The sequence below is a fragment of the Tenrec ecaudatus genome, chromosome 17 (genome assembly GCF_050624435.1).
Source record: "Tenrec ecaudatus isolate mTenEca1 chromosome 17, mTenEca1.hap1, whole genome shotgun sequence".
NCBI classification, from domain to species: Eukaryota; Metazoa; Chordata; class Mammalia; order Afrosoricida; family Tenrecidae; genus Tenrec; species Tenrec ecaudatus.
In genome coordinates this window covers 62,755,030-62,770,116 of record NC_134546.1, presented here as the reverse complement: position 1 = coordinate 62,770,116, position 15,087 = coordinate 62,755,030, and the positions used below count along the sequence as shown (strand labels likewise).

General features: G+C 43.6%; 2 protein-coding genes across 2 annotated transcripts in view; both read left to right on the top strand.

The window, feature by feature from the left end:
- IQCH (IQ motif containing H) overlaps positions 1-15,087 on the top strand; it is a 208,742-nt gene that overhangs the window by 38,973 nt on the left and 154,682 nt on the right. Inside the window, exon 3 of the mRNA XM_075535753.1 lies at positions 10,474-10,594. Within this exon, the coding sequence (XP_075391868.1) occupies positions 10,474-10,594 (121 nt within the window). The remainder of the gene's footprint in view (positions 1-10,473; positions 10,595-15,087) is intronic.
- On the top strand, positions 2,384-2,974 carry LOC142430321 (DNA-directed RNA polymerase I subunit RPA12). Its single transcript, XM_075535378.1, has one exon. It carries the CDS (start codon positions 2,460-2,462, stop codon positions 2,829-2,831), a length of 372 nt encoding a protein of 123 aa, XP_075391493.1. The 5' UTR covers positions 2,384-2,459; the 3' UTR covers positions 2,832-2,974.

Sequence of the window (15,087 nt, the reverse complement as noted above, 5' to 3'; positions counted from 1 at the left end):
CCTGCGTTCTGCACCATTGCTGGTGGCAGTGTGAGACTGAAGAGGGACTTATGGGCTTAGCATTGGACTTATAGACTAGAGTGGGACTGGGCTGGGGTGTCTTCTTGATCTATAATTACCTGTCAATATAAAGTTCTCTCTTAAATATATGTGAGTATCACTGGATTTGGTTCTCTACTCAACCCCACCTCACACAGTCAATCTGTCTTTAAAAATATTTTTCTCCATAACATTTCCCCCTGCTTCCTTCTGGGACCTCCATCATGTGTAAATTAGGTAGCATGATATTTTCCCACATGTCACTGATGATTTATTCTTATTTCAAAAATATTTTCTCTTTCTATTTGACTAATACCTATTGATCTCTCTTGAAGCTCACTAACCCACTCTTTTGTCCACTCCAATATTCTCCGGTCTATCCAATGCATTTTTCATGTAGGATAGTTTACTTTTTCATTTGCTTATTTTATATATATGTAGTCTCCATCCCTCTGCCAATATTTTCAGTCTGTTAACTCATCATAATCATATATTTTTAAGAATCATTTTATTGAGGGCTCTTGCAGCTCTTATAGCAATCCAAACATCAATTGTATCAAGCACATTTGTACATATGTTGCCGTCATAATTTCCAAAACTTGAGCCCTACTATAAGTTGTTGTGATGGCAACATATGTGCCAACAAAACATTTTTTAATTAATAGGGGACAATTAAGCTGGTACTCTAAGTGAATTTAAGTCCCACTTATGTTCTTGTCACAGAGAGGCACCAGTTGAATAAATTACAATACCCTGTATTATGTAGGTTGTGAGCTCAGCAAAGAGAGCCATGGCGTGTGGAACAGTGGTCCCTGCTGTCTCACGTGACAATTTGAGGGTAAGCAGTGTGTGGCCCAGGTGGAAGGTCTTTGCATCTTCCTGCTCTGCCCTGCTGCGCAGACAGTTCGCTGTCTTATGACCTTCGATGGCTGCCCAGCCGGTAGACCCCTATCCTGTCGGGCTGTAGTCTGAGGGCTTCAGGATGGAGCAGGTCACTTTGTACTTCACTTTCACAAGTTCAAGAGCGGCAGAGGCCAGGCAACCCAGCTTCCAGAAAGTTCTGGGTGCACCGCAGTCTGCAAGCATCGGTCAAGCGACCTCCCCCACAGCCCAGATGCCCCCAAGGCAGGTCAGCCGGCGATGAAGGACGAGATGGGCGAGGTTGGCAGCAAAACTTGTGCCTGCAAACGTGGAGACGAAGCCAAAAAAAAAAAAAAAAGACCCCAGGAAAGGATAAATCTTCAGACCCCAAAAGTACAAGCCAAAGGGAAATGAGGCACAAAGGGCAAACGGGCTGAAGTCTCTCAACCCGAAACTAGAGCAGACTGAGCTGTGGAAGATGGAGAAACTGAAAACCAGGAGAGAGAGCAGTCACGCTAGTGACTATTTCTCCACCGTGTCTTACCAGTACGCCCAGTTATCACCCTTCTTGTACAATCCAGAAGAATAATTTTATAAATGCAAGTAGCTCTAGAAGCATTTTTTTAAAAGGAGGAAATCCCACTTCGTCCCATTTTAATTTTTTTAATGTTAATGCTTTTTGCTCTTTCTTTTTTTAAAGGCATGAACTCATAGACCGGTGGTTTACTTTTTGGTACAAGCAGAAAATAGTGGGATGTTGAATCGTGGGAAGATTTTACTCTCTTGGATGTGAACATAACGTTCCCCGGGGCGGAATTTATTTGTTTCCTTTAATACAAAACACATTTTTCCTGAGCACATTGTTATGTGCTGGGAAGGGTTGAACATTTGACTGCTTAGTGTGCGTGCCATTCAATTGTGAATGAGTGAGACTGAAGATGTCACTGATTATCAACATTTGAAGATAATGGTGCCTGATAATCTCTTCAAAAATGTTTGCCTCCAAATTTAAAGCTGAAAAGTCAAAGGAACGTAGAAACGAATTTTATCTACGTGCCACTTTAAGATTTTGATATGTGCATTAAGACTTGTGTAACAAAGTGTTCATCATGTCTCTGTACTGATCTCAAAACAACCAATAAAATTCCAGTTACAAAAGAAAATTTTTTAAAAGTCTGAGAATTTAGGAAGCAGGGATGTACAGTCAAACGCACTGGGCCATGACGTAGCACCCCTGCAGTGGATTAGCAGAGTGGCCTGGTGCTCTCCCTTCGCTGGGGCCCCTAGCCTTCCTGTCCACAACGTGGGCCATTGGGGCCGGTTGCTGGCCATGGTTGTGCACATTGTGACCCGTGAAGAGTCCCTCACTCAGGAGGCAAGCCCTGAGATCCAGCTCAGCAAGCCAGGCATGGCAAGGTCCGCTCGAGGGAAAGGGAGTTTGTTCTCAATAACTCTGGGATGCACCGAGGTTCTGGGACGGGCCAGGCACTTCGGGGTGGAGAGGTTTTATTGAGACACGTCTGGTTGCCTCTTTTCAAGCCTCGGCCACCAATCCCATCATGGACTTCACCGACACCCGCTCCAGCTTCCAGTCCGACCTGGACTTCTGCCCGGACTGCGGCTCGGTGCTGCCGCTGCCGGGGGCTCAGGACACGGTCACCTGTGCTCGCTGCGGCTTTTCCCTGAACGTGCGCGATTTCGAAGGGAAGGTCGTGAAAACGTCAGTTGTGTTCCACGAACTGGGCGCTGCCCTGCCCCCGTCGGTGGAGGAGGGTCCAGAGTTCCAGGGACCCGTGATTGACAGACGCTGCTCTCGATGTGGTCACGAGGGAATGGCTTACCACACCAGGCAGATGCGTTCAGCTGATGAGGGGCAGACGGTCTTTTACACCTGTACCAACTGCAGGTTCCAGGAAAAGGAAGACTCTTGATCTTTTTTCTGAGCTGCTCCCGCTTCCCTTCCTTGGAGTGTGAAGAGTATCGGACCCCGAGATGCGCCGTGTTGCAACATTTTGCTCCCAGAACAAGGATCAGGGCTGCACGTGGGGATTGCCGTTCGCCCCCAAAGTATCCCCCTCCCCAGTGAGGTCCCCTATTAAAGCCGTATTTCTCTACAAAAAAAATAAATAACTCTGGGATGCTATCAACACTCAAATGTCGTGATGGGGTTGCTAAAGTGGTTTAGTAATCTAATTGATCCCTCTAGCTCTCTGAAATCCTGCTATTATTTTAACATTAAGATGAACAAACCAACAAAAAGCCAAAAACCCCTCACTGCCATCAAGTCGATTCAACACACAGTGGCTCTTACGACAGGGTGGGACGTCCCTGTGGGCTTCTGAGATTGTTACTTCATCTTTTCCCCATGAATTGGCTGGTGGTTTCAAACTGCTGACCTTGTGGGTAGCGGCCCAACCATAATCCACTATATCACCAGGGTTGCTGCCCTCTTAACCACAGAGGGTGTTTAAGCAACATATAATCTATCTGGAACAGCAGGCATATGTAGGACTATTCATGGGAGAAAGATGGAATAAGGAATATATTCTAAAGAGAGGTTTGAACATCAGTCAGGCAGTGGTGATAAATGGTAAGACTGGTGATATATTTTAAGGAATTATCTCATAGCTCTCAGTGTTCAAGAGACCAAGACCAGAATAGGCAGAAGAGAAATGAAGCCAGGCAGACTGGTCAGGATGACAGATGAAAACTTCTTTTTACAGGTTTTGTCCCTCCCCATACTTACGCAATCGGTTATTTTAAAAATTCCCCAGAGCAGAGGAGAGAGCTATGCCCTTCAGAAGCCCTCTGAAGAAGTCACCAAACTCTGGGGTTTGTTTGTTTTCCCCCAGAAGCACTACAGCATCCAGTAAGCAGACACGCCGGCCAGCATCCTCCCTTGTCCTCTCTTTGGATTACAGGCTTACAAGAACAGGTGAAATTGGAAAGTGAGCCATATGTCTGATTAGTCCTGGGGGCACTTGCACTGGATAAATGTTCCCAAACGCTGGGTGTAGGAATGGGAAGATGGCCTCGTCTCCGACCACCACCAAGTCTGCTCTGTGGTGGTTGTCACATCTCAGGAAAGGAGCGCAAAAGCCCAAACCAAACTCACTGCCACCGAGTCAATACTGACTCATAACGAGCCTGGCGGACAGGGTTGAATTGCCTTTATACGGGATAGAACGAGGAGAAGAGCCCATGGAGGGAACGGTGGTTTCAAACAGCTGACCTTGGGATCAATAGCAGCTCAACATGGAACTGCTATGCCTCCGTCAGGGAAGGACGGAGTGCCCAAGGGGTTGAGCAAAGACTGCCACTCCGTCCACGAGGCCACCGCAGGCAGGCTGGGGACAGCACGGAATGTCCAGTTCTCACTGGGTGTTGAGAGGGGAACTCACTGGCAGCAGATAATGGAGAAGACAAGGCCCCTCTGAGCAAGGAGACTGTCTAGAGAGCTGCCCAAGTATACACACGGGCAAAGACATGATATGTTCATCATACTGTGTCATTATGGTCACGGTCTCCTCTCCATGCCAATATTGGACCCACAGATAACAAAAGAAAGGGACGGATGGGAGGGAGAAGGGAGAAGCTTGGATTGGGGGGCAGGGTAACCTAGGGGGAAGCATAACTCAAGGAAGAGATGGATACTTCTCACGATTTCTTCACATTATAGCACAGCTTGATAAGAATATAAATTAAGTAAAACAAGAACTCAAACATGAGATGATAAAATAGCAGAAAGATAAAAAGGGAGATTGCAGACATAAGGAAACAAATTGAGTACCAAAATACTTTATGGGACTAATAAATAAACTATAAATAGAAAGAACAGAACAGACACTGCTGAATATTGAAATATTGACTTGGTAAAAAAGCTGTAGGCATAGTCAATGCAAGGGAAAAGACAGGAAATTAAGATAATTAGATGCTATTAGGTATGCATATTAGTATGGTACCAGCTAAGCTACTGCAAAGAGTCCAAAAATATAAAGACTTAAGGCGGTGTATTTCTCACTGACAAGACAACCCGTCAGTGCCAAAAGTCCAAGACTGGCGGGGCAGCTCTACCACTTGAGGTCATCGAAGGCATATTTAAAAACCCAAACACGCTCACACGCTGCCAGTCTGACTCGTGGCACCCCTACAGGACAGGGTGGAACTGCCCCTGTGGGTTTCTGAGAGGGTCACTCTTTACGGGAGCAGAAAGCCGCATCGTCCCCCGTTTCTTCTTTCTGGATGCTCCACATTCTCTTCCCTCATTCCGAAGCTTGAAGACACTCTCCTTCCAATACTTGAAGCTGCTTCTCTTCAGCCCACCTCTCAATCCACAGGGAGGCTAATGATCTTTCTTTCTGGGCACGCGCGGTACAGAGGGTGGTCCAGGGGTTGCACTTCTTACTGACCAGAATTGGGGAACGTGTCCACAGTCAGCCACAGAGAAGGCCTGGGAGTGTAGTATATAACTGGAGAGGCCAGTGCCCAGTGGAAACTCAGATGTTTTCTATTCAAAAAGAAGCCTGGCTAGAAGTGGTAGATTCGGGGAAGGAAGGCGAGCTCACTTTGGGTGCATGCAATAATCACGACCAGTTGAGATGCAAAAGCGGCAAAAGGAGTTTATTAGCTAGCTCGAGCTGGGGCTGCCTCCCTCCGCTGCCCAGCCGAGCGGTGATGCAGCGTCCAAAGGGAATCGCCCTGAGCGCTTTCTTCCCCGGGTTTTTATAGGCCCGGGGACAAGGGGGCAGCCCAGGGTTGCTGTTCTTTAAACTCATTGGAGAAAACTTCTGGCGCCAGCATTGTCCAGCGGTGATTGGTGAGTAGGTTCAGGCGTGCTTTCCTGATTGGTCGGTCACTGATGGGCTGTCCCTCGAAGTCTATTAGCTAAGGCATCATCAGGCGACGTGTCCCATTGGTTAGGTGGATCAGGTGATGTGTTGCATCAGTGACCAGGAACTTGAAACTGAAACTGAAACCTAGGCCCGCCTCAAACCCTGGTTTTCATACAGCCTGATTTAACTTTTACTCCGCTGATTCTAGCAGGTGCACACCTGTGCCCCACAGAAGTAGTAGTTAGATACCACAACATGCAGGATACAGCTGAGCCAACATTTAAGGCTTAAGGCCCTTAAAAGAGAATCAAGAACCTGGAGAAGATGTAAGATATAAGATTTTTTACACCCCCTCCTCCCAGAAGTAAATAAAGAATTGAATCTGCAGGGAGAAACCAAACAACGAATCTCAAGAAAATTTCATTTAGAATATTTAACATGAAAGTATTCTGTAGCTAAACACCTGACTTCAAAGACAATGAATGCTTCTAGCCAGCCAAGCATAAACAAAACAAAATCCCAGCAAGGGGGAAGAATTCAAACTGGCCTCAGATTTCAGAGTAAAACTCCTTGTAGAAGGCAATGGCGCCGTGTCTTCCAAGGTCTCCAAGGGGAAAGGATGACTCCAGCGGTTGGTCACGTGTAAAAGGAACAAGAGGAAGAATTCTGTGAAGTGACAGCCTGGAATGACGACATCAATCAAAACAAGAAACTCGCCAAAGAGATGCTACAGATCAAGTAAAAAAGAACTGTTGGTCAGTTTTGAACTCATTTTCATGGGGAATAAATACTAAGCAGTCATAGAAAGTGTGGCTTAGGAACACAGTGCAGATATTATCACTCTGCACTCTTAAAGACAATGCAGTCAAATCCAATGGTGGAGAGAAGATGGAGGAACAAGGCACTTCAAATGCTTTCATCTTTTGACGTTGTCCGAAACAAAAACACACGGTCAGAAAAAAAATCTAACTGTAATACACAAGCACCTTCATCTTAACTATAGAGCAGGGGTCTGCAAACGACTGACTAAGGACTGTTGTTGTTGTTGAGTAAATGATGTTATTGGAATCCCGTCGGAGCCATTGGTTTGCATGTTATTTATAGCTGCTTTCCAGCTACTGGCATATCTGGACGGAGCACGCAGAATCCAAAATCATTACCACCTGACCCTTAATGGTAATGTTTGCCAACGCCTACAGCAGACTCCTTTAAAACATAAACGAAGAAACCTCTGAATAATCTTGTGGTAAAGAAATGTTCTTTTAAAGCTTAATAATTTGTCAGCCCTTTCCCTCCTATTAAAGTCATGCAAATTAAATTTAAGAATGTAAATCCTAGGTTTGGAAAACTCTATGGCAAGCATTCTAAAGAAGTAAAGAATATTGTGTCACCTTGTGATGTCTGACAGGCTTTTTTTCCCCTAAATCATTTTATTAAATCATTTTATTGGGAGCTTATACAACTCATCACAATCTATACATACATCCATTGTGTCAAGCACATCTATATATTCACTACCTCATCATTCTCAAAACATTTGCTCTCCACTTAAGCCCCTGGCATCAGCTCTCATTTTCCCCCTCCCTCCCCCCTCTCCACTTTCCCCTCCCTCGTGAACCCTTGATAATTTATAAATTATTATTTTGGCACATCTTACACTGTCAGACGTCTCCCTTCACCCACTTTTCTGTTGTCTGTTCCCCAGGGAGGAGGTTATATGTAGATCCCTGTAATCGGTTCCCCCTTTCTACCCCTCCCTCCCTCAATCCTCCCAGTATCGCCACTCACATCACTGGGCCTGAAGGGATCATCCCCCCTGGATTCCCTGTGCTTCCAGTTCCGATCTGTACCAGTGTACATCCTCTGGTCTAGCCAGACTTGTAAGGTAGGACTGGGATCATGATAGTGGGGCAGGGGGAGGGGGGGGGAGGAAGCATTTAGGAACTAGAGGAAAGTTGTATGTTTTTTTTCTTCTTTAAACATTTTATTAGGGGAATCATAAAACTCTTATCACAATCCATCCATACATCAATTGTGTAAAGCACATCTATACATTCTTTGCACTCATCATTTTCAAAGCATTTGCTCTCTACTTAAGCCCTTTGTATCAGGTTCTCGTTTTTTCCCCTCCCTCCCCGCTCCCCTCTCCCTTATGAGCCCTTGATAATTTATAAATTATTATTTTGTCATATCTTGCCCTGTCTGACGTCTCCCTTCACCCCCTTTTCTGTTGTTCGTCCCCTAGGGAGGAGGTCACATGTAGATCCTTGTAATCAGTTCCCTCTTTCCAACCCCTGCTCCCTCTGCCCTCCCAGTATCGCCACTCACGCCCCTGATCCTGAAGGTATCATCCTCCCTGGATTCCCTGTGCCTCCAGCTTCTATCTGCACCAGTGTACATCCTCTGCTCTATCCAGACCTGCAAGGTAGAATTCGGATCATGATAGTTGGTGGGGAGGAAGCATTTAGGAACTGGAGGAAAGTTGTATTCTTCATCGGTGCTACATCGTACCCTGACTGACTCATCTCCTCCCCTAGACCCCTCTGCAAGGGGATCTCCAGTGGCTGACAAATGGGCTTTGGGTTTCCACTCTGCACTTCACCCTTCATTCACTCTGGTAAGATTATTTTTGTTCTGATGATGCCTTATACCTGATCCCTTCGACACCTCATGATCACACAGGCTGGTGTGCTTCCTCCATGTGGGCTTTGTTGCTTCTGAGGTAGATGGCCGCTTGTTCACCTTCAAGCCTTTAAGACCCCAGATGTTATCTCTTTTGATAATCGGGCACCATCAGCTTTCTTCGCCACATTTGCTGTTCACCCATTTGTCTTCAGCGATTGTATCCTGAAGGTGTGCACCCAATGAAATGATTTTTTGTTCTTTGATGCCTGATAACTGATCCCTTCGGAACCACGTGATCACACAGGCTGATGTGTTCTTCCATGTGGGCCTTGTTGTTTCTGAGCTAGATGGCCACTTGTTTATCTTCAAGCCTTTAAGACCCCAGATGCTATATCTTTTGATAGCCGGGCACCATCAGCTTTCTTCACCACATTTGCTTGTTCACCCGCTTTGTCTTCAGTGGTTGTGTCGGGAGGGTGAGCATCATAGAATGCCAATTTAGTAGAAGAAAGTATTCTTGCATTGAGGGAGTACTTGAGTGGAGGCCCAATGTCCTTCCACCACCTTAATACTAAACCTATAAATATAGGCACATAGATCTATTTCCCCAACCTCATATTTATGTTTGCATGTACATGTTTTTGTCTAGACCTCCATAAATGCCCTTTGCCTCCCAGCTCTTTCCTCCATGCTCTTTTCAGTGCTACTCTGTGTCTGGAGGGGGGGGGGGCAGGGAGAGCAGGGGCGGCGGGCAAGAGACCAAGGTGGGTCACAATAGCACCATTTGGAAATGAGTTTCTCTCTTCCATGGGGGCAAGGCGAAGAGCCCTTCCAAACCGTCTGAAGGGAACACCCACAGGTGACACATTGCTATGAGAACCAAGGATGGGCACTTTGACCATGATGACGGTTATCAAGGGACGGGTTCCATGTGGGTGAGGGAGGGGTGCACGTTATAATGTCTCTTCACGTACAGCCTTAGAGTCTTGGAAGGCAAACACTTTGTTCACACCGACATTTCTTGGCCAAAAGTGTCTCTCTTGTAAATTGCCTTTCTCTCCCAGTCTGGAAGAAACTTTCCCATTCTTTTTCTTTCCGGTCACCATCGCCTTAAGGAGCAATTAGCTGTAGTGCCATCGGGTCCCCTCACCAATCTCACTAAGGTCAAATCAGATTCATCTTAAAATGCAAATCCCGTTTCTCTCTAGCACGCTGTGCGACCTGAGACACATCTACTAACCTTCCTGTCCCTGGCTCTCGATTAGTTAGAGAACCAGCCATTGTCTAGTTCCCTCAGACGTTATGCAAATTAATTAATGTTTGGAAAATGACTTGAAAATTTAAATCAGTCTATAAATACCAAACAGTAGCATCTTCCCCACTGAGCGAGCCCAGGTAATTCATAACCTCTTATAAGGAAGGTAAAAATAGTGTGCTTGAGCTATACAATTATGTGTGATTTATAGGTGGTACATATAATCTTTAAAAATCTAGAAACCATTTAATAGAAACAATTCATATTTCATAACTCTAATAAAAGTGTTTTATGACTTCAGGAAAAATAATCATCTACTGTGAGTAGCTGTCTACAGACTGTGCCTTTAACCATTTCTGAGATCCACTAACGGGTCTGCTCAGAGTTCACCTTTAATCTATTAAGCATAACTGGGATATTTAACTCAAATTTCCTAGTTTGGAGGATTGGTTGTGTTTTTTTTTTGTACCTCAAAACAGTAATATTTACTTCCTGGGAAATTTGCTTGTGCCAAACTTTGCTGTATTCAAAACCTCCTCCGTCAAGATTTAGCACTTTTATAATTGTAGTCATTAAAATTGAACAAAATCTTAATAGTTCCTTTATTAACTACTATACTGACTTTGCATCATGGAAATCACAACATGTTAATTGGATTTAATTAACTATTTTAAATTACACAAACTCATGATCCTAGACAACAGCACAGGGTACTCATAAGCAATAAAATTGGAGCTGATATTACTACTTTATTAAAACTTAATGAAACTATTCATAACCTTATTTATTGTTTACAAGTAGAACACTGTGTTCATTGTGCAGGCAAAGGTATCTGCTGAAAACCAATTTTTGGTCATCCAGACGCAGGTGCGGAAACTAATCAAAGGGTCCACCATTTCCAGTCTCACGGTCCTGCCAGCTTCGCATCGCATGGATCCTTATTCCACCCCCGTGCCAGTCTTAGAAAGAGATGCCAGGAAAGGTTAGTGACTCAAGAACCATGTCATGCATTGAAGAATGTGGGAGAGAAACCACTGGAGTGGGATGGGGGCTGTGCGTTTGGATTCTGGCTCAGCCACCTAGTCTCCAGACAAGGTAAGTAAGTGCCCTGGCGGCCTCACTTCCCTCCTGTGCGAATCAGAGTGGGACTAGACAGTCGTTAGTGTCTCTTCTGCCTGTAAAATCTATCCGTTTCTGAACTCAATATTAACTGAGATGTTGGAGTTCTTAGGTATTAAAATGTGTTGCAAAGATCTGATGATCTGTTTCCATGAAAGATTATGTTGCCAAGAAAACATGTCTACCCTGTTACAGGGAGTTGCTGTGAGTCTGAGGTGACCTGACAGCACCCAACTTACGACATCTCTCTCTAATATCTTATTATCACTGGTCTCAAAATAGAGAGGACAAAATGGGAAGACCAAGGCCCAGGAAAAGGAAGTGGCTGGCCCAGGGTTACATGGTTGAGAAAGGGTGGAACAACAACAACAACAACAACAACAATTGTGCTCATGGCTTTTATTAGAATTGATCAAGAATTTTGGTGACTAGTTTCTGAAGCTATTTTGGTAGCATTGAAAAATATTCCAATATATTATTTATTATGTAGCAATATTAATCTAGAATGAATACAATCAGCATTGAAGCTCTGGTTTAGTCTTAATATAGTTTTTGTGAGACCAGTAGATTCCTAGTTTTTCTTTATGTCATTATTCCCAGTACTTAGCCAATCTTAGTACTTTATTGATACTAAGTGTTGACTGAATCAATAAGAAACGTAAAGTGTAACGAATGACTAAGGACTGCCCATGGTAAGTGTAGCCATCCCCCTCCCCCCTCTCCTACTTAATTTATTTAGTGAAGATTCCTCAACAATGCCAACTTGCAACTTGGATCACTTTTCCTACCCCTCATGTAGCCCTGTGAGATGGGCCTTCATTTTTAAAATATCTTTTCCTGTCTATAATTGGCAGTATTTGGGACCCAGGAGATCTGACACCTAGAGATTCGGAACCACCCCCCAACCACCCCCCATCTTCTAGCTACTGCGTTCTCGGAGTCTCAGCTGACCTTGTGTGGAAGACAGCAAAAATCAACAGAGCCATGGGTCAATAGTGGAGTCTCTGAATTTATTATATTTCCTATATCTACTAATATCCTAGTTATAGACCATTGTTCAGAAATCTTTGTGATACATGTTTACCCTTTTTAAAAAAATCATTTTATTGGGGGCTTATACAACTCTTATCACAATCCATACATCCATCCATGTGTCAAGAACATTTTCTATCTGTTAATATGTGTAAACATACACAACAATCTAAATATCAAATGAGGAATTGGTGTGGTCGTTTTACTAGGTTTGTTAGTCTATACCATTTTTATGCCTGGCTTTAATACCATCTTGTGTTCTTCCTGTGTTAGTCTGGGTTGACTAGAGAAACAAATTCCTAGACACCATGCGTGTGTAAGAGAGAACTTTCTATCAAAGAGCAATTGTACATTGAGAAAACATCCCAGCCTAGTCCAGATCAAGTCCATAAGTCTATATTACCCTATATGTCTATACTAGTCCCTAAAGTCCTCTTTTGACTCATGCAGCCATGCAATGACGCCAATGTAGGAAGATCACAGGCCAGAGAGTTAAAAGTCTTGTGGATTCAGTGGCGGTAGAAGCATCTTAGCGCTGGCGTGGGTCTCCACGTGGCTCCTCCAGCTCCAAGGCTCTGGTTCTATCAGGGGTCTCCATGGGGCTTGTCAGCAGGAAGACAGGCAGAGTGTCTCTGTGTATCTGGCCTCCAGTGAGCTATTTATCTCCATCAAGCCTCTAAATGAGGTCATCAAGCTGTGACCTGATTGGCAGACTAGATTCCTGCCCTTCGCAAGTTGACAGGAGATGACATAACTGCCGCACATCATATGAGGATGAAGCAATCAATCCCTGCCTTAGAAATAGGCACACACACAAAATGCTCTAAAACATACTCAGTATAAAATTTGACAACAGAGAAAAACATCACCTTTTCATCTTTAACTTTTCTGTGGAAGAACACATGGCCTCCCATAATATTTGCAATTAACATATTTTTTGAGTTCTTGCCATTTGTCTTGTATTGGTGCAAAGGGAAGATATGTAGAGACAACTTCTAAAAATGTTTATGTGCTCTCAGAGATTTTTATTCTAGGTCTATAAGAGCCCAGCATGAGTTAAAATATTTCCCGAAATGGAAAATGCAAAGTAGTCATCCTTACTTTTTCGTGAATTTGTGGGTTAAAGAGAGAGAGAGAGAGAGTTAGTGTTGTGTTTCCCACCCTGGGTCCCCAGGTGCTTGTTAACTGCCCGCTAAAGAATGGATGCCTTTTAAAAATCAAAATAAAATGACCCAATAGTGTTGAATGAAAAAAAAAAGGCACAGTCTTGGAAACCCTGTCATACATGGTCGCTATGAGTTGGCATCGACTTGATGGCAGTGACGTTGGTTTGGGGTTCAGCCTTTGGCTAGGTTGTTTTATAGCTTGGTAGAAATTAAGGTTAATTTTTAAAAATAAGCATTTTCATTTCTTCCTGTAAAAATCACTTCCTTTACAAATTATCACAATTTATAATTACATATTTCTTTAATGTCTTTTTCACTGCTTGAAGCCCCGTGAAATACCGTTGGCTCACCGTATCCTCAGTCCCTTAATAATTCCTGACACATAATAGACACTTAACAAATGTTGGCTGAATGAATTAGCTCCTCTTTCCTAATCTATTCAATAGGAAAATAATCCCAATCTCCTACATGTGTTATGAGAAGTTAATGAGACAGTAGTCTGCAAGGATCATTTTCAAAAGAAAAGAATCAGACTCTCATACAAATATAAAATGAACACATGTCAAAGACATTATTTAACTCAGAAACTAAATGAGGGGGCAATGTCAAATGTAAACCGGTTCCCAGGAGAATCGAAAAAATAGACATTTCTAGATCAGAAATAATCGAAAAACGTGCAAATGAATGCAAAATTGACGTTTCAGAGGGTTGCCTCGTCAACACACAGAATTTACTTGCACTGTTATATTTTTAAAAATTAACCTTAATTTTGTTTATTGGCCAGGTTGGCACAATAAACTAACCACCTCAGTGTCCAAAATATGTAAGATGAAGTCTTGCCATTCTTGCCTCCAAGAAGCTTGCTGGCCATACTTCTCCCAAGACAGATCTGTTTGCCCTTTTGGCAGTCCATGGTACTTTCAGTATTCCTACTCAGCATCACCTGGGGAACCAGAGGTATCGATTTATAATGTAGAGAATTACAAAGTAAAAGGAGGGAAGAGTGTAGTTATAGAATTCCAAAGGGCGACTAAGTTAGAATACTATAGAAGCCTCACCAACATTTTTTTAAAAGAGTAAAATCATAAAGACTTGGTGAATCCCAAACAACAGCAATGGAGAAATGATGAGAAAGCCTGCACACAAAATCCACTCAGCACAGAGAATTGTGTGGAACAAATGAACCGGCAGCACCACATCCAAACACAAACGACCGAAAGAGTACAACCCCAGAGTGATGGCAGTCATGCATTCATGCCTAGGGAGCATTACACTGAATGTGAACGTGTGAAATGCAGCACCCGGGAGGAGGTTAGCAGAAAACAGGATCCCTTGATGTGCTATTGTTCTTTCACACAGCACTCTACTGTTTCAGCTACCGGTCCACAACTCATAGACGGTACTCACGATGAAAGGATTTCGTAAGGAAGTTGACCGGTTTCAATGCAGAGGAGAAATGCTCAATCAGGACATGCTGCTAAGTTCTTTCATGGAAGCTGAAAAATGCCCAAAGAACATGCCACTTTATTGTAAGCATTGATCCAAAGACCCTCAACTCCAGCGCCATGAGTTACTGAGTCTTACTCCCTCCTGCCCCAAAGCACTCAGTTGTACTTGCTCTGCAGGCTGGGAAGTCTGCCACTTTGTCTCAAGCTCTGGCTCCTGGTTCTGTTGCTGCAGCTCCTTTTCCATTCTCGGGGTATCATAGCTGTTTTCTGAATAACGAGGTTTCCCTGCCCAAGGATCTCAGGGTCCAGAGGACACACTCCACTCCTGGATCTTGTGCAGCAAGATGACAAATCACAACAAATCCTGTTATCAAGCACTCACCACTGAATCCTATTAGTGTCTCTCCCACATCTCCTACCCAGATCCATCAGAAAGAGGCTGTTTGGTGGCAATTAAAGAGACTACGGCTAGAAGAATCATATTAAATAATTTGCTGCCCTGCAGCATTCTACAAGAGACATGCCTTAGATACCAAGACAAAATTAAACTAAAAAGAAACAGGTGGAAAAATATATCCACCTAATGACAATCCAAAAAGAGCAAGTATTATAATATTATTTTCTGATAATACAGAATTTTAAGATAAAACCAGCATAAGAGACAAAGAAGAACATTATTTCATGATTAAGGGATCAATTGAAAAAGAGGA